General features: G+C 41.4%; 1 protein-coding gene across 4 annotated transcripts in view; it reads left to right on the top strand.

The window, feature by feature from the left end:
- The window catches only part of MICAL2 (microtubule associated monooxygenase, calponin and LIM domain containing 2), a 150058-nt gene that overhangs the window by 109537 nt on the left and 12566 nt on the right, over positions 1–27955 (top strand). For all 4 annotated transcript variants that reach the window (XM_087821735.1, XM_087821733.1, XM_087821734.1 and 1 more), the window contains 3 exons: positions 9823–9929; positions 14132–14224; positions 17215–17308. In XM_087821735.1, the coding sequence (XP_087677861.1) occupies positions 9823–9929; positions 14132–14224; positions 17215–17308 (294 nt within the window). The remainder of the gene's footprint in view (positions 1–9822; positions 9930–14131; positions 14225–17214; positions 17309–27955) is intronic.

Here is a 27955-nt window from a genome sequence, read left to right on the forward strand (position 1 = left end):
AATCTTTTGCTATTGCAAACAGTGCACGGCAATTAAGAACTTGGGCCATTTGGCATATGCATGAACTTCTCTGCAGGATAAAGTTCTAGAAATGGAAATGCTGGACCAAAGGACATGTGAGAATTTGACAGATATTGCCAAAGCGCCCTCCATCCCAGGGAGGCTGGGAAACACCCCGAAGCGAGGCGTGAGTGCAGTTCCCACGCTGGCACCAACGGGCTGTGGCCCAGCCTTTCTTTTTTTCTTTTCTTTTTTCCAAATCTTCACCAATCTGATAAGTGCTTGAGCATCTTTTCATAGTCATTTATATTTCCTTTCCTTTTCTGTGAGCTATTGTTTCCATTCTTTATCTAGTTTTCTGTTGGGTCGTTGGTATTCTTCCTAAGGGTATGTGGGGACTCCATTAAAAGGAAAATTTAGCCCTTTGAATTACAAATGCTTTTCCCAGTTTCTTGTTAGTGTTTAACTTTGTTTATGGTAGTTTTATCATATAAAATTTTTATCTTCATATAGTAATTATAAGCAGGTTCTTATTTTATGACTTCTGGGCTTTATAATAGTTCAGAAAGAGCTTCCTCCAAGTTTACAGAAGAATTTTCCTACAATTTCTTTTAGTCCGTTCTTGTTTTCAATTTTTTTATATTTAAATGTTTACATTTTTCCTAGTATAAAATGAGATGTGGGTCCAGCCTTTTTTTTGTTTTGTTTTTACATGTCTCCCTCATTATTTTAAAGTAATATAATGAATAATTCATCTTTTTCCTCTCTTCTGTGAGATGACATCTTTGTCATATATCAAATTCCTGTACTTGGACTGATTTCCACACCATTTATTATAGTTCATTGAGTTGTCTGTTATGTATCAGCACCACACTGCTTTAACTATTTTACTCTATATATTTATATTTTTTTATTTATTTAAATTTGTGTAATATACTATCAGGTACTATAATACACAAATTTAATTTTTTTCTGGTTCTTCTTGCTTATTTGATATTCTATATGAATTTAGCATCAACTTGTCTATGTTCAAAAAAAAAAAAAAAAATCCTATGAGCATTCTTATAGGATTGAATAAAGTTTACAAACTAACTTGAGAGAATTTGCAACTTTATGATAGGAATTTATTTTTTGTTTGTTCATATCTTTTATGTGATCCTCAGAAATATTCTAAACCTTATGTCAAATAGCTTTTGCATATTTAAGTTTATTATTAGATATGTTTAGTTTTTGTTCACTATTGTAAATAAGATATTTCCATTTTATCTTGCTACTATTGGTTGTGTACATGAAAGTTACTGATTTCTGTATAGTTATTTTGTACCCATCCATTTTACTGAATACTCTTTGCTTGTAAAAATTTTCAGTGAATTCTCCTGGGTCCTCCCCCAAATATGCAATCATAACATATCTTGTTTTGAAGTTCTGTACCTCTAATTTATTTCATTTCTTTGGTTTCCAGAATGTCCAGGAACAATATTAAATAAAAATAGTGATAATGATTTTCTTATTACATTTCTAACTTTAATGAGACTGCATCTCATTAATGAAAATAAAGTTTTCCCATTTAAGCATGATGCTGGCTCCTGGGTTTACCCAGATATATTTAATCATTTCAAGGAAATAGCCATCCAATCATATTTTATTAAAAGTACAGTTGACCCTAGAACAATGTTTGAACTGCACAGGTTCACTTACAGGCAGATTTTTTGTCAATTGACCCAAGCAGTTCAAACCCATGTTGTTCAATGGTCAACTGGTGAATGGGAATTGGAGTATTTGGAGGGCCTACTTAGGTTATATGCCAAATTTCCACTGTAGGTTGTGGGTGCCCCTAACAAGGCCAACTCTATTTTTCATCACAAATGATATTTTATCAAATATCATTTTAGCAGCTTTGGAGATGATTGTGTAAATTTCTTTTTCTTAGTTTGAGTAATATGAATTATGTAATACATTTACTGATATTGAACCATCCTTGAATTGCTACAATAAATACCACTTGGTCATGATGTTTTATTGTTTTAATATACTTTTCTGTTCTGTTTCCTAATATTTTAAGATTTTGCATCAAATTCATAGGTGAGTTTAGCCTTTAGTTCATTTATATCACACCTGTATGACTTCCGTATATGCTGATTACAATAAGGTTGGGAAGAAGCATGAGAGAGGCTTCTGAGTGCTGGCAATGTTCTATATCTTCATCTCCGAGGTGGTTACACAAATGTGTACTTTACAAAAATTCCTGATTTAGTTACAGACAGCTGCATTTGTTTATATTCATTAAGAGATCGCGTGATTTCCTTGGCTTGGAACAGAATGGAAATATAAAGAATGGAATTAAGTTAAGGCTGATCAGCTCTGGAAGTAGTGCCAGGGCCCATCTCATAAAAAATATTTGTGTTTCTAATAGGTCCAGAGGTTGGATGCATGGAGCAGAATAACAGATCTCAGTTTGGGTCGGGGTGGAGGGGGTATAGGAAGAGAGTAACCAAAGAACATATATGTATATATGCATAACCCATGGACACAGACAATAGTGTGAGGAAGTCCTGGGGTGGGGCAGGGATTCGGTAGAGGGGGGCAAAAAGGGAGAAAATGGGAGACATCTGTAATACTGTCAACAATTAAAAAAAAAACACCAATAACAAAATCTTTATGTTTCTCTCAGATGATTTTAGGTCAATATCGTCGCAATGTTAAGATTTTCCCTACCCTATCAGATTAAACCCATTAGTTTCCTTCTATTTCTCTGCCCCTGACCAACCCACCAAACACACAGACACACAGGCACTGCTCTCTCCACATTTAACTTGTGCACTTCCATGCAATGGAGAGAAAACATAGCATTCAAATGGAACGTGAGAAACTTTCAAAAGTTATTCAAATTGAATTATCACTTGGATAAGAGCCAGCTGAAATTTAATTTTTCTTATTTTTTACAACACCACTTTCTATTAATATTATACATAACCTCAGAGTATTCAAATCACTTAGGGATATACCAGTGCCTATTTTATGCAAACAATTTTAATGCTAATTATTATTCTCATGTATAATTAAAGAAGGTATCCTGAGAACTTCTCTTTTTTATTTTTGCATAAACTTTTATTGTAGTGTAACATATATACAATAAAGTACACAAATATGAATGCACAAGTGATGAACTTTTACAAAGTGCACATTCATGTAACCGCCTCAGAGATGAAGATATAGAACATTGCCAGCACTCAGAAGCCTCGCTCATGCTTTTTCCCAAATACAGGTGTCACCAAACAAAAGTACATACCACCTGACTTTTATCACCATAGGTTTCTTTTGTAGTTTTTTGTAGTTTTTACAACATTTGAATAATTCACTGCTGTGGTGGGCACAATTCTTCCCACTCCTGGGGTACTTGCCTAGTATAATCTCGTCCTCTTGAGTATGATGGGAATGTAAATATGATGGATTTCACTCTCGTGATTAAGTTATGGGATTTTGCAAATGTAATTGAGTTCCAAACTCATTGACTCTGAGTTAATCAAAAGGGAGATTACCCTGGGTAGGCCTAACCTAATCTGGCGAGCTGTTAACAAGGACGAGGCCATTCCTGAAGTCAGATATTGGAAGCGTGAGAAAGACATGATCCTGCTGGCCCCCAAGAAGTAAACTGTCACATGGCGAGAGGGCCTGGGAACAGGAGGCCTCTAGGAGCTAAGAGCTGACAGCCAGCAAGAAAACAGGGCCCCGTGTATTGTAGCCACAAGGAGCTGAATTCTGCCACAACCTGAAGGAGCGAGAAGAGAACCCTGAGCTGCAGATGAGAATCCAGCCCAGCAGACACCTTGACTGCAGCACTGTGAGATGCTGAACAGATGACCCCATTGAACTGTGCCTGCGCTTGTGACCTGCACAACTGTGCGATAATAAACGGGTGCTACTGTAAGCTGCTAAATGTGTGTTCATTGCTTCCGCAGCACTAGAAAGCTAGTACAAGTATCTACTCTTGTGCATGACTTCTTTCATTAAACGTTGGGATGGATGGGTTATCCAAATAGTAATATGCAGCAGTGGTTCATTCTTTTCCATTGCTACGCTTTTATTTCCTTGTATGAATATGCCAATTTATTTATTTATAAGTACCAACCATTCTGTTGATGGGTCCTTAGTTAGGCTCTTCTGGGTTCTTTTTATTTTGAGTAGTGCAGCTTCGAGCACTCATACATATCCTTCTGTGGGGGATTGTCAAAGATAAACAAAGCCAGATACTAGTTAAAGTAGTAAAGACAGATTTTAATTAGTAATATAGTACTGCATGAGGGAAGAGAGTCTAGCATGAACTGAACTCAGCTTTGATTTTTCCAGAGGAGGTGTGGTGTTTCACAGGGAGAGTGAGGGAGTAGGGAGAGGGGCCAAGGAGGGGCTCAGCAGAGTAAGGGAAGGGAAAAAAGCTACAAAGGGTTGGTCAGTGTAAATGCTGGTTGTGCCAGCTGTGTCTGTTAGCTGGTTATTATAGAAGTTAGGATTCTGTCTTCCCACAGAGGCCAGGAGACCGAGGCCCTATGCTTCCCGATGATTACGTTTTAAAGGATGGCTTCTGGGTTCTTGAGAAAGATAGTCCTGAGTGGTAGGAGACACATATATATCTCAAAGGGACAGAGGAAGGATTCTCAGTTGTAAGGCTTTTAAAAAAGTAAACTCTAAGAAAGGGTGAGTTGCCAGGGGTCTGTCCGAGGTGTCGGCTAGAACAGTAAACTCTCCTGTCAGCCTTCAGTTTTCTCAAGTACCTGAAGCAGGGCTGGGCTCATCCTGGGGATGTGGCCTTGAGCTGTTAGAAACTATGTTTGTGTTTAAGTCTTTTAATGTAGGAAGGAGTGAGTGGGCTAAATAATTTATACTGAGGGTCTATAGATTTTACAAGCCAAGGTTAAGGCCTAGTCAAGAAAAGGGCACAGAGGAGCTTGGCTAAAGTTTGTTTAAAGAGAGAAGCTTTGTCAGTACAGGGGTGGGCAAAAGTAGGTTTACAATTGTTCTCATGGAAAATAACACAATAATTAATAAACTGTGTTTCTAACACTCACAACTGTAAACCTACCTTTGCCCACCCCATAGACACCTGGTTGTGGAATTACTAGGTCATGCGGCAGGCATGTGTGGTTTGCTTTAGAAGATACCGTCCAGTCATTTTCCAAAGTGACTGCACCTGTGGATATACCCCCCAGCAGGAAACCAGAGTTCCCTGTGGCCCTCGTCTTGGTTACTCGAGAGTCTCAGGTTTTTTTGTTTGTTTGTTTGTTTTGTTCTCACCTGAGGATATGTTCATTGATTTTAGAAAGAGAGGAAGGGAGAGAGAGACGTTGATGTGAGAGAGAAACATCGATTGGTTGCCTCCCGTATGCACCCCGAGCAAGGATCAAACCCGCAAACTTTTTCAGTGTCCGGGGACTACGCTCCTACCCACTGAGAAACTCGGCCAGGGCTAATGAATTTAAATTTCAAAACTGAAGCAGTGTAAAATGTTTTTCCATTAAATGCATTAAACAACTTTTTGCTTTTGATGGAATTACGTTTCACTTTAACCTAGCTTACTATGAGCTTTCATTATGAAGAATGATAAATTTAATCAAATGCTTTTCCTGCCTCTGTTGAGATAATCATATTATTTTACTTTAATCAGTGATGTGCTGAATTATATTGATTGCATTCTTATATAGATTTGGAAATGTTAAATCATTAATGAGTTCTTGGGGTAAAACCAACTTGGTCATAATTTATAATCTTTTTATGTATCACTGTATCAGATTTGCTAATTTGTTTTTATAGTTTTGCACAGGTGTTCATGAGCGAGATCAGTCTGAAATTTTCCCTTCTTGCAATATCCTTGTCAAGTTCTGTTATCAAACTCATGCTACCTGGATAACAAAAGTTGCGAAGTGTTCCATTTTCTCTATTCTCTGGAAGAGTTTTTCTTTCTTTTTTAACATTGGTATTATTTCTTTTTTAAACATTTGGACATAAATGAAGTCATCTAGCCTAGAATTTTTTGGAGGGTGGTTTCTAGTTACAGATTCAGTTTCTTTAATAGATATAATTATTCAGATTGTCTTTCTTCTTATGTCAATTTTGGTAAATCATGTTTTTCAATAAGTTTGTCCATTTTATCTAAATTTTCAAATTTATTGTCACAAAATAGTTTATATAATAGTTTATTGTAGGACTTTTTAATTTCAAATATTGGTAATTTATGTTTTCTTTCTCTTTTTTCTTAGCCATGCTTCTTAGGAGGTTATCAATTTTATTTCTCTTTTTAAAGAACCAATTTTTTGCTTTGTTAATTTTCTATTTTATTTCTGCTTTGTCTTTATTGCCTTTCATAATCTCTTCTTGATTATGTTTTCCTTTTAGTTTCTTTAGACTCAGTTGGTGGTCCTTTTTCTAGCATCTTGAAACAGAACTCAGAGCATTAATTCTTAACTTTCCTTTTGCATAATGTGTATATTTAAAGCTCTAAATTTGCCTCTTATCCTGCATTAGCTGCATCCTAGTGATTTTGTTATGCCATTTTTAATCATCAGTTTAAATTTATTTTTAGTTCTTCTTTGATCTATAAGTTGTTAGCAAAGTATTGCTTCTCCTGAGCTTTCCCATCTTGTCATCTCATTTTGAAATTTTCTAGTGTTATTCTCTATTATTGATTTCTAGCCTAATCTTACTGTTGTCAGAATACGTACTATGTATGATTTCAGTCCTTTGAACTTCATTGATACTTTATGGCTTGGTATAGCACCAACTTAGTAAATGTTTCATGGGTTCTAGAAAAGAAAAATATGCATTCTCTGGTTCTTGAGGGGTGTTGTTCTACAAATGTATTAGTAGTGTTTGCTCAAATCTTCTGTTCCTTACAGGTTGTCACCTGTATTTCTGACCAACCGGCTATAAAGAATGGTTCCCACAATCCCCTTCTTTGGTTCAATAATTTGCTGGAATGGCGCAGAACTGAAAAAAATACACCCACCAGTTTATTATAAAGTATATAATAAAGGCTACAGGTGAACAGCCTGACGGAGAGTTGCAGAGGGTGAAGTCAGGAAGGCTCCCAAGGGCCTCTGTCCCTGTAGAGTTGTACACCACGCCCTCTGAGCATGAGGATGGGTTAGGGTTAGGGTTATGTTTAGGCTGGAGATTTTGTGACTACTGCATTACATGGAGTGTCTAGGTTTTGTTTCTTTATTTAAAGAATATTAAGTAGGCAGTAAAGAGTGTATGGAAAGGCAGTCAAGTACTTGCAGATCAGTTTATTTCTTCCAAGGCTTGTTTTTAAGCATATTCAGGTGAGTCTGTAATAACCTTTACTCTGGGGTTCGTTTACTGAGTAAATGAGTCCCTATTACTAAGGTGGCACTCATCTTGGCCTCTACTAATGCCCCCTGTGTTTGTTCTACCCTGGCGGGGGGGCGGGGGCGTGAACATTTCCAAGTCCTGCAAGAGCTTTATGTATTATTTAGCCTGTAACTCCGCAGCAGCTTTTTGCCCAGCCTCAAGTAGTTTCTCTCTGTGCATCTATAGTTTACTGTTAAGCAACAGACTGAAGGGGCCCTCTGTGCCTGTTTCTGAAGTTTTTTCTGCATAGCTCCCTCCTCTCCAGGACTCTCCCTCCCTCACACTCCAGATGCCCAGCGCTCTCACACTCTGATCTCTGTCTTTCCACCCGATGAATCACCTATGCTCTGCTAAGGTTCTTCCCACCAGCACTGTGACCTGGAAGAAAGTGCCTCTGGGCAGAGGAAGCTATTGCGATCGTAGGGCTTACCTCCTTTGCTTCTGTTCCCACCTTTATCACAGTTCTGCACTTCCCATTGTCCAATGCCTGGAAACAGCTGCTTCATATATTTTGTCCTGACTTTTAGGGCTTGGTGGTGGGAGATCAATCCCGGAATCAGCCACTCTATTATAGCCAGAGTCAAACAATGCTGCCAAGTTTTTTTAAACTCTGCAAATGGTTCTGTGATGAAGAGGGTAAAGGGGAAGAGATTCAGAGGCACCTGCAGAGCTTTAGCTTTGCCAGAAGGTGAAGAAATGCATTATATTTGGAAACATTTCTCCTCAACTTCAAAATGAAATTTAATGGGAATATTAAGTTTGTTTTTGAGAGTTAGAAAAAGTTCCATCCTTAGGTTATTCTAGCTTTTCCATTAAATGGGGGTGAATCAGGTAGGTTATTAATACCGCGGTGTTGTTCACGCGGATCAGTGATAATGCTGGAGCAGGCGCTGCCGCTGATGCTGACACCACCTGTTTAAGCACCTTCAGTGAACCAAGCACTGTGTTAGACTCTTCACAGCGATAATTTCTAATCTTGTAATACAGAGACGCAGGTTAGAAAGCCGTGAGCCCCCCCCACGCAAGGAGGTAAAAGTTAATTCCCCAAGCTCACACACTCAGACCAAATCACCCAGTGTTAATTTACGGCTACAACTGGGGAGCAATCTCAGCTCACCACTAGCAATGCCTCCTCCATTACCCCTGATTCTCTCTTCACCTGAGCTTTCCCATCTGGCAAATTAAAGTGGAAAACAGTTAACTCCCTCCCCAGAGAGGCTGTGTTATTATATAGACGTTTTGCATTATTTTGCTTTGAATAACAGCATATGTAAATGCTCCTGGTGGTTAAAATTATTTTTATTTTTTAAAACTTGGCCTCCCCCGCTGGGGTAAATAGTTGAAAATTATGGAGAGGAAAAGGCAGATTGGAGGGAATGTTAGTTGGTTTGGAATTGTTTCTCCACCTTCCTCCCCACCCAACACATATTTCTATTCAGATATAAGCGGCCATGGCAGAGTAAAAATTAGTAAATCTCCTATCCCGGAGTCCTAGCCGGTCTGAGATTCCGTGTCCAGAGTGCATTCGTCCAGATATTAATCATTAACTCTGCATCAGGTGGATGTGTAGGGGCAGATGTTCTTGCTGAGAAGAACAAACGCCTCCTGCGGCACCTGGAAGACTGTGTCACGCGTGGTCCCCGCCAGGTTCCAAGAGAGCCTAGTGGACAGGGCGCCCCGCTGCCTCCAACCACCTACCCACCTCTCGCTCGGAGGCTGCCACATCCCCTCCACGCTGGCTCTCCCGTGGCCCTGCATTGTTGAGTCCTCCCTGTCATCAACCGCCTTTCCTGGCATTTGAATATCACTTCGATGATGTGATAATATCTGGGAGTTGGGAAAATAAAAGTGGCATTTGTTTAGCCATAATTAATGAAATATTTATGTTGCATGAGACTATGTGATAAAACCTTCGGCTTAGAGTCCCTTTGCTTCTGATTACATTTGGGATTTTTTTTCTATGACCAGACATTCTGACGCCAGCTCTTTTACACTGAGCAGATGTCATGTAGTAAAAATGGGTACCAGATGCTGTGAGCCGCGGAAAGGCGATTTGTTTAAGAGCTGGCTCCGACTTTTTTGCATTCAATTACTTTGCAGAACAAACCTTACACAAGCATTTAGGTAACTCAGCTAACTTCAGACAAGCATTTTAATAATAGATTTCATCTCTGAACGCATTCAAGCAACACACCATATAAATGGTGTTTAAGGAATTAATTGATTTCTGCATAATACCTTTATTTTTAACGTGAAGAGAGAGCTGCAAAGCTCTTGGCAGGGACCCAGAAATGTAATTAACGTGGAGGGCCACATTTTCAGTTGCCCTTAGGTACTGCCTCTCATGCTCATGGCAGGTGCAGCGAGGGGAGGGGGGAGGGGGGAGGGGGAGGGAGAGTCAGCTCCGGGTCACTAAGTAAGAAGCTTGGCGCTCAGTGAGCTCTTCTGTTCCCCTTTCAGGTCCCAGGCACACCCCCGTCAGGGCGCAGGTGACAGGGGCTAACTCCTCCACCGCCTCCTCCTCAGCAGATGAAGACTTCGACCCCCAGCTCTCCTTGCGGTCACAGGTAACGACACTTGGCCACCCGAAGGGGGCCTTGGCTCCGGGGGCTGCTGACCCTCAGCCTTCACACCCAGTGCGGGCTCCAGCTGCAGTGGTTTCCTTAGAAGGATCGCGTTTCATTGCATCTGACAGCAACTGCTCTTTTTACCTGGGATACCCCAGTAATTACCTATTTTCGTTGTTGTTGTTTTGAACTTTTTTAAGCTTGCCTTTCTCGGAGACGTAAAATTGGGGAGGGGAAAACAACACAGACGTATTTACTTGAAGCCATTTGGTGACTACAGCTCTTAAAAGTGGGTTTAATTTCTGGTCCAACAAGCAAACTATTGAAAAAAATTACAGCAAGCGGATGCATATTTCCCTGGGGAGAGCGCAGCTTCACTGAAGAAGCACTCGAGGCAGATTGCATAGGAAATGTTATGTTTGCTCTAATTAGAAATATGAAAGGAACCGCGCAGTTGCACGTAGGTATGGATACGCGGAGGGCGCCTGCTGTGAAGGGACTCATCGCAGGCCGGCTGGGGAGATGGCAGGACCCCTCCTTGCTTAATGAACGTTAATATTTCTGGAGAACACTCTAAACATCTCCCCTACCCCAGATTAAAAAGCACAAACGCTGTTATATGTCTTTAAATGTACCTGTATGTCACATATACAGAGACACGCATCCCAGGACCAAGCTCCCCACTGGTTTTTTAATCCACTGAGGCCAGAGCAGCTTCACTGGGCTGCGGGGCTGAGCAGATGGACCTGCAATGCTTCCCGGGTGGACAGAGGCACCGTTCGCTGCTCTGGTGGTGTTTACTTTTTGGAGCAGTAAGGATCTGAGGAGGAAGGGAGAGAAGGAGATTTATTTATTTAGACTCAACTTTTCCATATCTGGCACTAAGCGCTTTGGCATCATCTCAAGTCACTCAGGGGACCCAGCTCCCCAAGGCCCAGCCTGGAGCAAGTCGGGAGGGGGCTGGGACATGGCACGAGTGCGTGTGTGAGAGAGGGAAGGAAAGAATGAGAACGAGAGAGCATGTGTGGACTCCCAGTTCTGTGACTGTGGGCGTCGCTGACTGGCTGGCTACTCAACACAAATGCATTCTACGTGAGTGCTGATTTCTGGGGTGTCCTCACTGCCCCTTCATCTTTCTGAGTGACCCTGACTTACTTCTATAATCAAATGAGGCGGAGGCCCCAGCATCAGCCATCCTGACACTTACAGAGAATAAAAGAACGGAGTGGCCCAAACACATCAAAATAGCAAGACCGTGGTACCTAGCGCAAGCCCCGCAGGTAGCTCGGGCCTCCTGTCCCAGGACGCCGGTCCCCTGCCCGCTTCCCCGGCTTCGGAGGGGCCGCTCTTACAGGAGGGAAAGCTGGCTGAGGGCTTCCCCGCTCTGGTTTTTTTTAATCTCTTCTGTCCCATACATGTGTGTCCCCAGACACGTGGCACGGACCCCGTGTCAGCTCACATGAATCTCCGCCTAGGAACCCGGGGACAGGATGTGCACATTCCACCTCTTCCCTCTGCTCTGCCCTCCCGCTGGCTCTGCTCCCAAGCCAGCGTCTGGTCCCCGAGGCTGGGGCCCGTAGCTTGTCCTTGCCCTGCCCGAGTTGTCCCTTCTCTGTCCTTCATCTCTTTCTTCCTTAGCTCGTAGTCTCTGTCTTTTCCTCTCCGTATCACACTCACCGTCGCTGAGGGTACAAGAGCTGTGCCTGGCACGTCGTGAGGCTACCTGAGCACTCATGAATCGACCTTCATTTCTGTGTCAACATCTTTTAATCAAAAGCAATAAAGCACCTTCTTTTCTCCTCCGGTTCCGTGTCGCTGGCTCCTGGTGCAGCAGCGGGCCTTGGCAGCTCTGCTGCTGGCCGGGGCGAGCACAGCACTGTGTCGAAGCATCCTCCCCTGAAATTGTACTAAATGGTCTTCAGTCAGGGGGACTGTGCCATTTCTATAAAGCAGACGTCCTCGATGTGCCTACAAAGTATTTGGCACAGGAAAGGTGGAACAGAATAGCAGAAATGTGGATGCTGGACTCAGGTTTACCCCCTGGCTCTACCAACTACTAATTGTGGATCATCTTGGGCAAGTTATTTAACGTCTCTGAGTTTTTATTCCCTTTATCTATAAAATAAGTCTGTTTTGAGGGATAATTAAGATGATACATGTGAAGTAAGCAGTACAGTGTCTGGCACATAACACTCAATAAGTGCTGGGATTTATTATATAGGTTAGTAAATTGTAAGCTCAAGAGATATTTGTTAAATAAATGAACTGACTCTCCATAGATTGAGTTAGACAGTCTCTGGATAACAATTACCAGTGATCTCCACCACGCCCCTGCCCAGCCTTTTCAGAAAGGTCCTGGCTGCTTCATAGAGGGGTTCCCCTACCCCAGTGGCCCAGACCCTCTGTTCAGAGTGACTGACAGTCAATCTGGAAGTCATCCCCTAGAAACAGATGAAGGAGAGCGTAAGACCACTAGGATTCTAGATCCTAAAGGGAATTCTATAAAAAACAAGTTTCATCACTGAGATGAATGTTTTCACTGGTGGCCTATAGACATTCGGAACCCTGAGAGGTGGATGCTTTCCTAAGGAGAGTGATGATCTCTCCGTGGAATGGGTTTCAGAATGACAAGGGTCCATGAAACCCTGGAAAGGTTCATGCTTTTGAGCTCATTGTTAGCCTCTGTTATGAACCCAGATTCCTCTGGCAGTGTGTGGGGTCAGTCCCTTTAGGTCTATTCCCCACTTGTGGGTGTATGGTCCTTTTCACGGACAAACCTTTGGTTCAACCACAGTTATTGAGTACCCAGGCACCAGCTGAGCTGTAATAACTCTCTAATTCCACATTTGTTTCCTCCAGCTTTAAGTAGGAACCTCTGGCATGCTCTATTCCTCACGCTATTGTAGACAATCGGTGTGTATGATCAGAGAAGGCAAATTCATAATAAAACTAGTCCAATTTGAACATTTACATTGTATATGCAGGATGTGTACATATATATTATATATATTACCCCTACAAACATATCATAGGTGAAAAATAATGGATTTTGGTAAAAATTATAATCATGCTAATTTATAATATAATAATAATGCTAATAATAATAATAAAAATCATAATATGTACCGAATTTCTATCCTGTATCTTTTTCAAGTATTCTGCAAAGGGCTTGACCCACCTTATCTCATGTAATCCTTATTACACTCCTACAAGGCAGTTCAGAAAGTGTGTGAGCTGCTGAAACTCACGCAGCTCAGCTGGGAACTGACCCAGCTTGCATGGCTCCCGCCCTGTGCCCCTCCTCTGTCCTCTGCTGTTTCCCCAATCAGAATGTCTCTTGAACTTTCCAATGTGTGGAGCTGCCCACACCACGACTTCCCTGTTCTCTGGTGTCTAAAACCTAGAAACAGCACCCTCAAGATCCAGACATCTAATTTAAATGCATCAGTTTTGAATGTTCTGTATTTTATAAGCCCAGGCACACAGAGAACCCAGCGACATTAATGATTCATTTATACAGCAAAGTGAAATAGGGAAGAGAGGCAATCATATGCCTCTCTCCAGCCAAGAAACCTTTTCATTTGATTTAGATATGCTCCTCTATTCCCAGGTTTAATTAGGCGGTGTGGACCCAACCTGAGGACTATTTAAAGTTGTTAACTGGTTTTCAGGTAGTACACTTGAGTGTGAGAGTGTGTGTATGTGTGTGTGTTTCCCAGGTTCCTCAGCCCTGGGCTATATAGTATCACCTATAGGGAGCATAATTCTTGTATTATCCCTTCCTTCAACTGAACCAAGTCGGTGTTCTATAAAGCCACTCCCAGCTACACACCTACACACACACACACAAAGACACACACACATAGCGCCAGTTTCCCAATCCAGCACCTACTAGCCACACGTGGCTATTTACATTTACATCTAAACTCATTGAAATGAAATAAAATTCAAAATTTAATTTCTTAATCACAGTAGCCTCATTTCGAGTGTCCTCTATCCACATGTGGCTGGTGGCATCCATATTTAGGCAGCAACGGATATAGAACATTCCCATCATTGCAGAAGGTCCTATTGGACGTCGCGGTTCTAGAAGCTAAGAAGCAGCGGTTTAGTTGCAGAGGGCAGAAGCCTATGACACTATTTTGTAAGTTTCAACCCCATTTTCTCAGACATATTTTTTTCTTCTCTGTTGGTTTTTATAGGAGAGGAAGACACTTAGAAGACGAAAGAAGCTGGAAAAAGCAACAAAACAATTGCTTAAGCAAGAAGAATTGAAAAGACTTCATAAAGCTCAGGTCGGAAAACAAACTTGACCTGAGTGAGTGGGTCTGGGACTCCGGGAATCTGGATCTGAAAGCCTGTGGAAGTCTGTATTGCAGTGGGAAGGTGGGCTGGAGAAAGGTCAGCTCCTTTTCCCTGAGCGACCACGTCTGTGGCCATTCTAAATGCTCTGGCTTAGTCCCTGGTGGGACTCTGGGGCCTGGAGAGCCCAGGTGTTGATCTGGCCCGCTCCCAGCCGCCTTTCCATCTGCAGACATGTTTCCAGCAAAGTGAGCCTGAAAGGACAGCCAACACATGGCCTTGGGAACCATCCCCAGCTTGACTGCCACATAGCAAGCAGTCTGCGAGGACACGCCTCAACTTCCTGCCAGTGTCTCTGCTGAACTCATAGCTATTAGGGGCTGTCTCTGTTTCTAAATCGGTAGACAACATAAGCATCCAGCATTCTGATATAGATTTGCTGGCCTACTCCAAACATTTCTGCCCCAGTTGATCTGCCCACCTCTGTCACAGACGGGCAAAATGAAACAGGAAGGCGAGGCATCCTTCCTCTCCCCAAGGGCCCTAAACCTGACCTTGAAGAACAGTTGGGTTTTAGAACAAAAGGCCTTAGAAGGACCACTCATATTAACCCAATGTACCCTGACATTCCTCTTTCCTGCTATTCCCTTTATCTGGCCATGTAGCCCTGTAAGTTATTTCCGACAAGAAGGAGTTCATTTCATGCCCCTCCTTTGCCCTTCGCAGAGACTGACTTGAGAGCTGCCTCTTTCAGCTGGTGGACGGGAAATTCCTGTCAGCTTCCTCTGTCCATCTCCGCTTCTAAAACAGGTTTCTTTGAAACATACCACCTTTCCCTTCTGAGAACAAAATAAGTCTTTTTTTTTTTAATAACTTGATTTGAGAGAGAGAGATAAGGGGAGAGAGAGAAAAACACACACATTGATTTGTTGTTCCACTTATTTCTACATTCATTGATTAATTCTTGCATGAGCCCTGGCCAGGGATTCAACCCACAACCTTGGCATATCGGGACGATGGTCTAACCAACTGAGCTACCCGGCCAGGGCCAAAGAAAAAGATATGTCTTGATGCTATGGATTGGCAAGCTCAGCAATTTCCCCTCCTTATAATTCCTCACACCAGACAATAGGTGGCAATAAGAGAAGAATTACAATGGCCTTTTGAGTCTTAATTTGCATTCCTTTTTAATCTTTGAGATTTTTATCCTTAGTTTTCAAAGAATGACCATTATATTAGCCAGCTTGGGCTGCTATAACAACATACCGGAGAGTGGGTGGCTCAAACAACAGAAATTTATTCTCTCACAGTTCTGGAGGCTGGAAGTCCAAGATTGAGGTGCCTTCAGGGGGGTTTCTAGTGAGGACTCTCATCCTGGCTTGTAGACAGCTAGCTGCCTTGCTGTGTCCTCATGTGGCCTTTTTTTCTGTGCACATGCAGAGAAAGAGAGATCAGTCTCTGGTATCTCTTCCTCTTCTTATAAGGATGCCAGTACTATCAGATTAGGGCCCCACCCTCCTGACCTCATTTAACCTTATTACCTCCTTTAAGGCCCTGTCTCCAAATACAGTCACTTTGGGAGTTAGGGCTTCAACACATGAATGAGGGCGTGGGCACTCTTCTTATTCCATAACAACCACATAGCCATAATTATACAGTAATCAGTAATAAAGTTATTTAAGTGTTTTCTTTCCTTTTGCAATTCTACACCATGCCAGCAAGAGACCGATTTATAAAGATATAATTATCTTTAAAAGAGAAACAGAAAGGAAGGGGGCATGAAATTACAAGTTGTTTTAGATGTAATTCCCATCTATTTCAGATTTTATGTTTGGGGCTTAAACACTCTTAGTTGGCACAAGAGGAGCCAGGTGGGGCCTCTTCATGGGGTTGGAGGTGCTTTGGCAATGGTACCCCTGAATCCAGGGAGACTTAGAAAGATGTGGAGTTAAGGGGGAAGGGAAATGAGGCAAAGTTAGAGTAACGTAGAGGAGAAAGAACACACACACCCTACCTGCCCCGACAGCGGCCAGTTCCTTAAATATCCCTGGTCTGCCAGGTGCAGAGGCTGTTCTGCCAAGAGATGTGCCTTTTGGCAGCAAGGTGTCTGAAAACAGAGAAAATGGATGGACCGAGCAAAATGGACATAGGAAAGGCTTTCCCCCAATTTTCCTTCTTAATATACACGAGAGAGAAATAGCTAGCAGGGAAAGTAAACATGAAAATGCAAATCCACTCATGACCCCAAACCTTATAGGTGCCAATGGTGAGTCTAAGGAGTGTGTGTGCGAGGTTGTCTCTTAGTAGGATAAACATCATGGGTCTTAATAACCTGTTAGTAACAAAGCTACCATACACGTCCACAGTAAAGCTCCTTGGAAATTAGCCCCGTGGGGCAGCGAAGGACAGGTACAATCTGTAGCTGAGGGCAGGGGCCAGGCAGACCGAGAAAACAACACCCAGCTCCAGGAGTTGGCCCAGGTCTCCTGCCCCAGGCCAGCTGCTTGGGAGGGGCCTGCCTGTTCTTGGGAAAGTGGAATGTGAGCGTGCTCTGGGTTTGCCCCTGGGGCCCGTGTCCTACTCCGAGCAGTGGATGCAGCTCCAGTGGTGCGGCCGTGACCATGGTCCGAGGCTGAGGCGCCGAGGAGCCCAGGAGCCAGGAGGACCAGCCGCCTAGCCCAGGAGCCTCTGCCCGAGAGCGTGTCTTTTTGATCGGCCTGGTCAAAGGGGACTATTTTAATGTCGATCCGGGGCAAACTGAGCTGACACCCAAACTCCTTGCTTTATGTCTTCATTGCTAAAGAAGGGAAATGTCAAGTTCTAGTTGTTTGGAAGTTTGGAGGTCCTGCCCCTGCTAATCAAGGAGGTGGCATTGCGTGGGAAAGGGCTTCTTCCTCTTGGAAAGTAAGAGGCAGAATTGGCCCCCTCTTGTGACTCTGCCCGAGAGTCCCCATGTGACTGACGTACGATCCTCACATTGCAGGCCATCCAGAGGCAGCTGGAGGAGGTGGAGGAGCGGCAGAGGGCCTCCGAGATCCGGGGCGTGAGGCTGGAGAAGGCGCTGCGAGGAGAAGCAGGTAGGCTCCCGGGGGACCGCAGCAGGCGGCCTGCCCGTGGCTGTGGCCTAACCTGCGAGGAGAAACAGGGAGACTCTGTCATCCTCTGGATCTGTCAGGGTTGACATACGGCGTGAAATCCACAACTGCTTCACACTCACCACCAACCTCCCGGTCCCCCTTGAAATTCCCAGGGCCACTGGCAGGCCTGTGCGCCCTGGCCCTGGGCTTCTGGTCTGCCCAGTTATCTGCTAGTGTGAATGTTCTTTGAAATTCAAGGGTTAGGGTAGATTCAGGAGAACTATTTGGGCATTCAAGCAATGTTGGTAGTGATTCAAAGCCCGGACTTAGGGAAAAAATCCTGGTTTTTCCCTTTACTCACTGTGTGTCCTGGGGCCAATCATGTTTTAAACCTTTATGAACTTTGTTTTCTCCTCTAAAATGGAGATAATAGTGGTTTCCTACCTTATAGAGCTGATGTAAGAATTAAAGAAGAAATTATATATATACGGATATGGATATATCTATATAGATATCTCTCTGTGTATGTGTATATATAAATATATACACATCTACATAGATATATATACATAAATATGCATATACATATATATAAATTAGCACATTGCCTGGCACAGGTAAAGCACTAAATGGTAACTATTCTACTGATGGCTCCAGATTCTCAGATCCAAACAGAGTTCACCTGGTAAAGCCCTACCGCGTGTTGGACATGAAGACAGGGGGTCTGTAATGATGATATGGCACAGCTTCTGCCTTTGAGAGCTTTAGAGTCCATTGAAGAACAAAGACATGTAGAGAAATAAACCACGTACAAGAGGACAATTGCTGCGATAGGGACAAGCATTAGGGTGCATGGGAACAGAAATGAGAGGTTCCTAACTGACCCTGGGAGAGGGGTGGCTGGGCCAGGCTTCCTGGAAGGGGTGACCCATCGAGATGAGAACCAGAGGAGGAAGGAGTTGACCACTGAGGCGAGGTGGCTGTTCTGGCAGAGGGAACAGCACCTGCAAAGGCCTGATGTGAAAAACGTGAAATGCTTTAACAGATGAGGAGCCGGGGAAGGGTCTGGGGTGAGGGATGACTTCAAGAAATCCATGCTTTTTGGGAACCACCGAGCATCTCTGTATCTAGTGAATTGGAGGGGCCCTTAGAGTTTGTGGGAAGTATTGTCTCTTTAGCTTTGTGACATGATGTCTTTAACCTTTTATATTTTGGATGTAAAATGTGAAAAGCACAAACACTAAAAACACATATCTCTCTGTGCAACCATGAAAATGTGTTACTGGTTAAACAACATAGTGAAAGGTTAGGATTTTAATTCTCCTGAAAGTTCAGTTACCTGAGAGTGATGATACGAGCAGAGGCGGACCCAGATTTTGTGAGGCCTGAAGCTCATACAGAGTCATGCTCACAAAATCATGAGGCTGCCCCCAGGGCCTTGCGAGGGGCCATCCAAGTGAGGGCCCTGGGACTCCAGCTCTATTAGCTGTGTGGGTCACTTGTCTCTGGATAACAGGGAAACACTGAGTCTGACTTTACCCCTCTGTGCCTCAGTTTCCTTGTTTGTAAAGTAAGAGTGATAATTATATTCATTTCTTGGATTTGTGGTGAAGACTGGCTAAAGCAATATATGTGGAAGCCCAAGCATAGTGCCTGACTATAAGATGGATGGGATAGATTAATAGATATTTGTTCCTTTTCTTACTAAAATACACTCTGCATTTCCTTGCAAAGAAAATCCAAATCCACCCATCAGAAGTAGATTTCATTACAAAGCGATACCTGTTTCTTGCTGCTTGGAGCAAAAGTCGCTGCCTGTCTTTCCAGCCGCCATTGGGACGATCATCAGCCCTTGTTTGATGTTTGGTCATGTTCCCAAACAAGAAGCTCTCGCACTTTTCTTTAGGAATCCCAATTTCGGTGAGAGCCTTGGAAATAAAAATGATAAACCAGCAAAGCTGGGGCATGCTTCTGTTTGCTGGGGAGCAAGTAGAATTATAGGCGTCAAAGAGCACTGGGTTCAAATTCTGTCCCATTGCGTTTACGCTGTGTGGTCCTAGGAAAATCACTTAACCTCTCTGACCCCATATTTCTTATCTGAAAAATGGAGCTTTAGTCTCCACGTTACCAGGTCATTTTGAGAATTAAGGGTATTGGTGGGCAAAGTGTCTCCCAGAGTGCAGGCAATAAATGCTACTTGATATTATTTTACAAAATATTGATGTCCACATACATACACTTTAAAAGAACTGACTCTAATCTTCACGGCTTGAGATTTAAATTCTAGAAACCAAATCTTTAACGCTTCTGAAAATCTCCCTCACCACATATGTAAAGAAAGGCTATTTCAAGTTATCAGCTAAAGAAGCCCGGATGGCTTATGGTGTTTTCAAAGGTGTGCTAACCTGGCCAAATGAATTCCATTCATTCTCTTTATATCCTTGGTAATTTAATCTCTCTGTTAAGTTTATGGGCCTTTTTCTCCTCAATTGTCCTTGTGTGGGTGACAGATGCAAATCAACCACGGACGAAAGACTAAAAGAGCCAAGTCATGGAGAGCAGCCCCAAAGGAAACCATATGGAAAATTTGCAAACCAGGCACCAAAATTAATACACTCTAACTTGTAATAACATTTGTGCAATAATAATGTTCCTTTACAGTTTAATATTCTATTCAGCCCCTTTAAGAGATTGCCCTGGTGCTTAATGAATGACCGATGCTTATTAGGTTAAGTTGTATTTGAGCCGGCCTGTGCTGCTCTGGTTCAAGTAATTTAATGGGAATTATTTAATAGGTATTATTAGGATAATTAGAAAATGATCACAGTTAGGCAATAATATTGAGCTATAAAGGTTGTGAATAACCAAATTTAGAGACAGGCCCGAAAACATGAGGAGTCTGAGACAGTTATGCAAGTCTCCTCTAATAATTATGTGCGCCGGCCTGAAAGGGTCTTTTGTTCCTAGGAGTTCTTCATTAGGCAGGCATTGAGTCGGAGGAGCATGCGGGGGTGCCGGACGGGGCACTGACTGCTGATGAGCAAAATGAGGCTTTGATGAGCTCCTAATTGTCGGGACAATTCCTGCTTTCTTTTCTTTTCAACAGTCAGAAATAAGCTTCTCCACCCCCAGGAAGGGTTTTTCCCCATTTTGTCAAGGAGGGAGAAACAAAGAAAAATAAAAATCCAAGACTACACCCCAGAAGACAAGTCATTATGTTCTGTAGAATATCTGTGTGTGTGTGTCATAGATGGATGTTCTTGACAAAGGGAATGGATTCCCCTAGTAGTCCTGGCTGTCCAGAGTAAAGGACCAGGACACTCAGTGTCCTGACTGCCCCGGGCCCCACCTTCTGTAAGGAGGCCAACCCGAGCTTTGCCAGCCACTTAGGTTCTCCTTAGTCAAGGCCCTGTTACCTGTTGGTTTGCTGGTTGTCAGTGCAGTGGTCAGTGTTATGCGCTAGGGGCAGGGAATACCCCAATTTAGCAAGAGACCATCATTCAAATTTAGATGGTCTGGATAACAGAATTTGTTCTTCCTTTCAATACCTAGAGACAGGTGAAATCTGATGAAAACTGCAAGTGACTTTGAAGGAGAAAGGATTTATCCCCAAGAGAGGTATATGGCCACTATTCCTCCCGTATAAATTTACCAGCTTCTGGGAGGACTTGCCAGCTGGTTGTCTGCGTTAAGCTTCTTGGCTCTTTTTTTTTTTTTTTTAAATAGCCAGATGGCTTTTCTATCACACAGAGGGGTTTGCAAAGGTGTATCGGGATATGCGAGGCTGCCAGCAGGTGGCAGTAGGAGCACACATTATGGTGAGAAATGAATGAAAACCTAGCCAGGAAGAGGGAAGCAGTTTGGCTTATACTCTGTGGTTTTTGTCTTGACCGCTGCTGAGGAATAGAAGGAATAACTTCCTGGATAGTGTAACAGTGAGGTGTCCTAAAAGAACAGCGATATTAGAGTCAGACGCTCCTTAGTTTGAATCTTGATGCCATTCATAGAGAGTGGCAAGGAGTAATAAGACTCCAAAATAGGTGGCTAAGCAAGAAAGGAATTTGGGTTGGTTTGCCACAACTCTATGATTCAATTAAAGCAGGACACTCCTGAGTTTGAATCCCAAAGTGGTCATTATAGAGCAGTTACCTATTTGTGAAACTTTCTTATCTATAAAATGGACTAATGATACCAACCTTAGAGGGATGGTATGAAGAAAAGGCTAAATAAAATAATGTTAGTAAAGCACCTAAAAAAATGCCTGGTATATAATAGGTGTTCAGAAAAAAGTGATCCCTCCTTGTTTCTTGTCTTTCTGTGTGTTTTTTTGTTTTGTTTTTTGCTTAATCCCTTCACCTTTTTCATCCAACCTCCCTCCCCTCCGACAGCTGTCAGTCTGTTCTCTGTATCTATGGGTCTGTTTCTATTTAGTTTATTTTGTTCATTAGGTTCCACATATGAGTGAGATCACATGGTACTTGTCTTTCTCTGACTGGCTTATTTCACTTAGCATAATACTCTCTAGGTCTATTCATGCTGTCACAAAAGGTTAGATTTCCTTCTTTTTTATGGCTGAGTAGTATTCCACTGTGTAAATGTCCCACAGCTTTTTTATCCACTCATCTACTGACGGGCATGTGGGCTGCTTCCAAATCTTGGCTATTGTGAATAACTCTGCAATAAACATGCCTCCTTTTTTCTTTCATGTTTCTATCACTATAAAACACAGCTGGATGATCAATAATTTCTCATATTGTATTTATTTATTTGTTCAATTGTTCGCGTTCATTTATAACTATACTCCCTAGGACACGTTTAAACTGGTTTCTATAAATATATATAACACATGAATTTCACACCCCTGGCTCATATTAGGATCTCGATGTAGACTCATGCTGTTACCCCATAAAAACTAATTCAGTAAAAGCAGTTTAACAAAGTGAAGCAAACACCGTGGTCCTGAGGCATGCCTCTGACAGCGTGCCATAATTGGAGGATAGATTTCAGGGGATGGACATTTTTTAGGTAACCTTCCACAGTGATTTGTTCCCTACCTGTACTGAAAGGCAAGGAGTCCAAGGCTTGTCCGCCATCACAAGTGGCTAGTGGCTGTGCTCCTAAAGGTCAGCAGAGCAGAGGAAGGGCTGAGATCCTTCTGTGATCCTAGAAGAGTCTGTATGAATACAGAGGGGCATAAAACTGGAAGCTCAGATAACACTGTTTCGTCACATAATGCAATGGAATATGGTTAGGAAAGAACTCCAGTGTCATAGGGAATGGCCAGGAATGCAAGACTCCAAAGCTGATGGTGAAGCAAGCAAGGCATTCGGATGGGTTGCCACAGCTCTGCAGGCGCTGCGGTGAACGCTGAGGGGCAGTGCCTCACAGCTGGGAGGCTGTTCCTCACAGCACAGCACAGCACAGCACAGCACAGCACAGCACAGCACCGCACACAGCAGGAGTGGCTGCAGGCACACGTTGTCCTGTACCCACATCCTGTGGTATGCCCTGATAGGCTCAGATGGTAGTTGTGCATGTAATGGATTGTGCAGCAACTGAAGAACTCAGGGCAAAGAACTCCACAGCTTTTATAGCAAGCAGCAAACCAGCCAGTTCCTCTTTCCCAGGAAGCAGATCATTTCACAGTGGCCCTGCTGAGGCCTCCTGACCCATTCTTGGAAGTGCCTGACAGTTGTAGGAATGGCTCAGAGTCAGAGGAGGGTTGTTAGGCCTTTCAGTTTGGCACATTCAGCAACACAGGGATGTTTGATGTCCGTGACAGACTTCCTCACTCAAATATCGATCATCTTTTTATTATATATTCACCTCTGTTTCTAGCTTGAGCCACCAGGAAGAAACTCAGTAGCCTTATAACAGAGATGGGCCCAGTGTAGGCAACACCAAGATTCTCTTCCTGAAAGGGACTTGGGTCCTTTTCATTGCATGGATTCCAATGTAGTTGAGGCCTCAAAGTTATACATCTTAGCACATTGCATAACACACAAAATTACCATAACAGCAGCTGAAAAGTACATTTTATCTTAAAAGTTAGTCTGCATAAATGTAAAATTCAATAAAATGTTTCAAGGGATAATATTTAATTTTGCTACATAAAAAAGGCTGGAACTTCCTATTCTGTCTCATTTTTAGTGCTTGTTATAACCCATAAAATTATTTTCAACCCTCAGGCTTGAAAAACACTGTCATAATGATTTGGCCTGGAAAAATATTTAAAACCAAATAATCAGACGACTGCCTGAGCCACAGATACAGAATGGGGTTCCTAAGAAGTACAGAGCAGCAGAAAGGTGGACGAGATCCTATAAAAGCCTATTCACTACAAGCATCCTTTTAAAAACATTGCAGTTGCTCTCGAGTAAATGAGATAAATCTCTCAGGGCCAAGAAATAGAAGGAAGGAGGTATGCTGAGACACGCATGTGCCAGGAAGGAGGCAAGCACAGAAGCGGAAACCCAGGGTGGCCTTAGGGGGAATTTCAGTGGTTTTAGAGTCTAACCCTTGGAACTAATAAGAAGTTAAGAAACTGATCTTGAGGTTCCCACATTAAGCCAAGTCTCTAGCTCTCCCAAACCAATTATAGATCCTCTAAGAAACCATGCCTCAGTTTAAGCTCTTGGGATCCCATCCCAACAGATTAAGTTCAATAAACTCTGCACTTATAATAATAATTTTTAAAAGCACCAAAAACACAGGGAAGTGAGTCACTGAGAATGAGAGTCAGCAAGAACAACACATTTAAATGGCCAAGAACTTCAACTATATTAATTATTAAATACGGAATGTACTATATCTATGTGTAAAATATTGAAAGGAGTAGTAAATTGCATACAAAAATGAGCAAGCGTAACAACACTGTAAAAGTGAACAGGCAATACCAACTTAACCTTACCAGCCATAACCATCCTCCAAGTTAAAGTGTGAGCGTCATGTATAAGAAAGATATACTGTCACTAAAATAGACGTAAGTTGGGAATTGAATGGTTAGAAATAAAGTGTTCCAAGGTCCTTATATTGTTTAAAAGGAGGCAAAGGTGTTAAGTTCAGACTTTGCTAAGGTATTAAAAGTGCCTATTTAAATTTTAAGTGTAATCACTAAAATAATAGAAATAAAATGTATAACTTCCAAATCAGTTGAGGGAAACAGAGGGAGAAGAAATAAGAGAATATAACCAACCAAACAAAAATTCTATTTCAGTTCTAAGCAGCAATAAAAGAGCATAGAAAAAAGATTAAAAGGTAGCACAAAAAAGATGGAAGAAACAAGCCCAAATACTCAGTAAGATTAATGACAGTTAATGACCAAAACAACACCCAATTATATGCTGTCTCACAGACACATAAAACACAGAAAGTTTTAAAGTAAAAGGATGGCAAGATACATACTAACTTAATAAAGCTGGGGTAATTGTATTAAAAGCAGTAAAACAGCCTTTAATGCCAAGGCCATGATTAGGAAGAAACCGAATCACCAGATAATTTTAAAATGGTCAACTCCCCAAGAAGACATGGCAGTTTTAGATGTGTATGTACTGACTATAATATGCTCAAAAGATATAAAACCAAAATATGATGAAACCACAGGGGAAATTTTCTGCTATCATGGCAGGAGAATTTAGTACACCTCTCAAGTAATGATAGTCAAGCAGACAGAACATTAGTATAAATTTGAACAATGCACCTAATAACCCTAATTTAATGGACACTTATAAAACCTGGCACCTCCAAGTTACAGTGTATGTTCTTTGCAATTTCACGTGGCAAGTCACAAAAATTGACCTTAAGGTCACAAAGTTAATCTCAGGGAATCTATATTATACAGACTCCATTCTATACTGCAATGTAATTAACTTAGAAATCAATAGCCAGAAGATATATTTTTAAACTACACAGTTAGAAAGTAAAAATATACATTTCTCATGAATCAAAGAAAAAGTTGATATTTAAAAAACCCTTGGAAATTTAAATATACTAAATAAGAAAAGGAAAACAGTAGGTCAAAGTTTGGGATGCAGTGAATGCGATTCTTAGCGGCACTGCCTTAAATACTTTTATTAGAAAAGAAGAAAAGCTGAAAATTAATGAGCTAAGTGTTTAACTTAATTTAGAAAAAGGAAAGCAAAATAAATCTAAAGAAAGAAAATAAATATATGAGCAGAAGTAAATGATATAGAGAATAAAGATAAAATCAAGAGGATCAAGCCAGTCAAATACTGGTTCTTTAAAAAGACTAATAAAAGACAGTTTGTTAGAGGCAGTTTCTTGATTTTAAAAAATACGATAGAAGACAGAAGTAAATTAGAAATGAAAAGGGCAGACATAACCACAGTACAGCAAAGATTAAAAAAGATAAAAGAATATAATGAACATGCAATCTAATTAATTTCAAAATTTGGCAATCTAAGGCTGATTTAACAATCACCATATTAACAAATTAAAGAGAGAAACCATATGACCTTTTTAATAGAAGAGGAAAATATCATTTGACAAAATCTGATACTCATTTGGGATAAAAACTTTTAGCAAAAAAATAGAATGTTTTTCATTTGAAGGATATCTTCCAAAACCCTGAAGCAAGCATCATTGTTGAATGGTAAAATATTAGGAGTGTTTCTTTAAAAATCAGTAATAAGAGGATCCTTGCCATCACCTCTTCTATTCGACATTGTACAGGAGACCCGGCTCAGTACAGTAAGCAAGGGGGAAATGGCATAAGGCTTGGAAGGGAAGAAACAAATTGCTATGATGTGTGTTTTTTCAGGTAATAGAATTATTCACATGGAAAACCCAAAAAGCGTGTACAAATAAATCATTAAAAAGAAGAAGAGTCCATGTGGTGGTGATTGACTATAAGATCAAAATTTGAAAAGGACTTGTATTTCTGTATCTCAGCATTAAGCAGTTAGAAAATGAAATAACAAAGAAGATATCACTAACATTACCATAAAAACATACCTAGGAGTAAATCCAACAAAAAATGGGCACAACTTTATAAAGCCAATTTAAATACTTTTCTGAAAGCTACCAAAAGGCCCAAACATACATGAAAACCCGATGTGAGCCTCTTGTAGCATTGCAGGCCACAGGAAATAAGTGATTCTGGGACAACTGGTTCTCCCATAGGAAAAAATGAAATTGAGTCTTACCTTACACCATACAAAAAATGTTTCATAAAAATTAAAGATTTAATGTGAAAAATTAAACTGAAAAGTTAACAAGATTCTTTTTTACCTCAAGTTGGTAGTCTATAACACTATAAAAGAAAAGATAATACACTAATTTGGAAAATTTATTGGCAACAAATATAACAAAGGAAATCAATATTCTAGAATATGTAAAGAACTCTTATAAATCAGTAAGAAATAGGCAAGCAACTCAATATAAAAATAGGCAAATGTTATAAATATACATTTCACAGTAAAATATTCATGAGTAATTAGGAAAATGCAAATTAAGACTACAATGAGAAACTATTTTAAACTATTAAATTATCAAAACATAAAAATATGATAATACTAAGTATTTGGCAAGAATAAGAAACAAGGGGAGCTTTTATTCAATGTTGGTGGAAATGCAGAGTCACAGCTCTTTGGAAAACAATTTGGTTTCATGCTGTGAAACTGAACATTTGCATACCTTACTCAAGAACTTCATTCCTGAGTGCGTATTTCAGAGATACTCTTGCCTACATGGACCAGAAGACTTACAGAAGAGTGTTCACAGCAGCATCATTAATAACAGCAAAACACTAAGAACGAACTCGATATTCATTAGTAGGAAAGTGGGTCAGTTGTGGTATAGCTAACTGTGGTGTATACAACTGAAGATTTTATATATATACACAGCAGGGAAAATGAATGGGACATGCATGCGTTCTAGAAACATAATATGCAATTTAAAACAAGCAACCTTTAGAAGGCTACATATGGTATAATATTTCAATGAAATTCTAAAGCAAGAAAAACTTTATATATAATGAACAGATATGTAGCTAAAAACAAAACTAAAAGTGTTTAAAACAGAAAGGACACTAGATCTTTTGTTTTTCAGCAGCAGCCTCTGGCTCCCGGAATGGAATCTTGAGCTTCCTTCCAGCATCCTGGTTTTGTTAAAAACAGAATCAGACCAGACCCACAATGCAGCTTTCTGAATTATCACCAACATATGCAAAGTGCCTATGGGAGGTCAAGGTACCCAGAGCGCTGGGCACAGAAGGCCTGGCTAGAGATATAAGTGAAATAGGCCTGTGGATGAGCACAGGAGCAAAGAGCTGACCAGAGGCCAGAGAACAAGAGACAGAGGCTGAACTCCAGCCATTCCGAGGGAGATGCCCTGTGCGGGGCTACTGAGGGCTCTGGCTGCAATTACTCCAATGCCCTTTTATGCCTCAGATCATCAGTGAGGATGTTGAAGGCATTGACAGAATTGCAGCAAACCCCAAATTAGGACTTCTCACAAATTCTGTGGAGGCAGGAAATCACATCTAAAGAATTAGATAGTTGAAAACCAGACCAAGTTTAAACAAGACTCAACTTGGAAAAACCACACACCACTACATAATCAGAGAAATATTCAGCATTACCAGCAAAAGAAAATGATTAAAAAACCATGACTTTAAAGACTAGATTA

Source organism: Miniopterus natalensis, chromosome 11 (assembly GCF_054644295.1).
Source record: "Miniopterus natalensis isolate mMinNat1 chromosome 11, mMinNat1.hap1, whole genome shotgun sequence".
NCBI lineage: Eukaryota > Metazoa > Chordata > Mammalia > Chiroptera > Miniopteridae > Miniopterus > Miniopterus natalensis.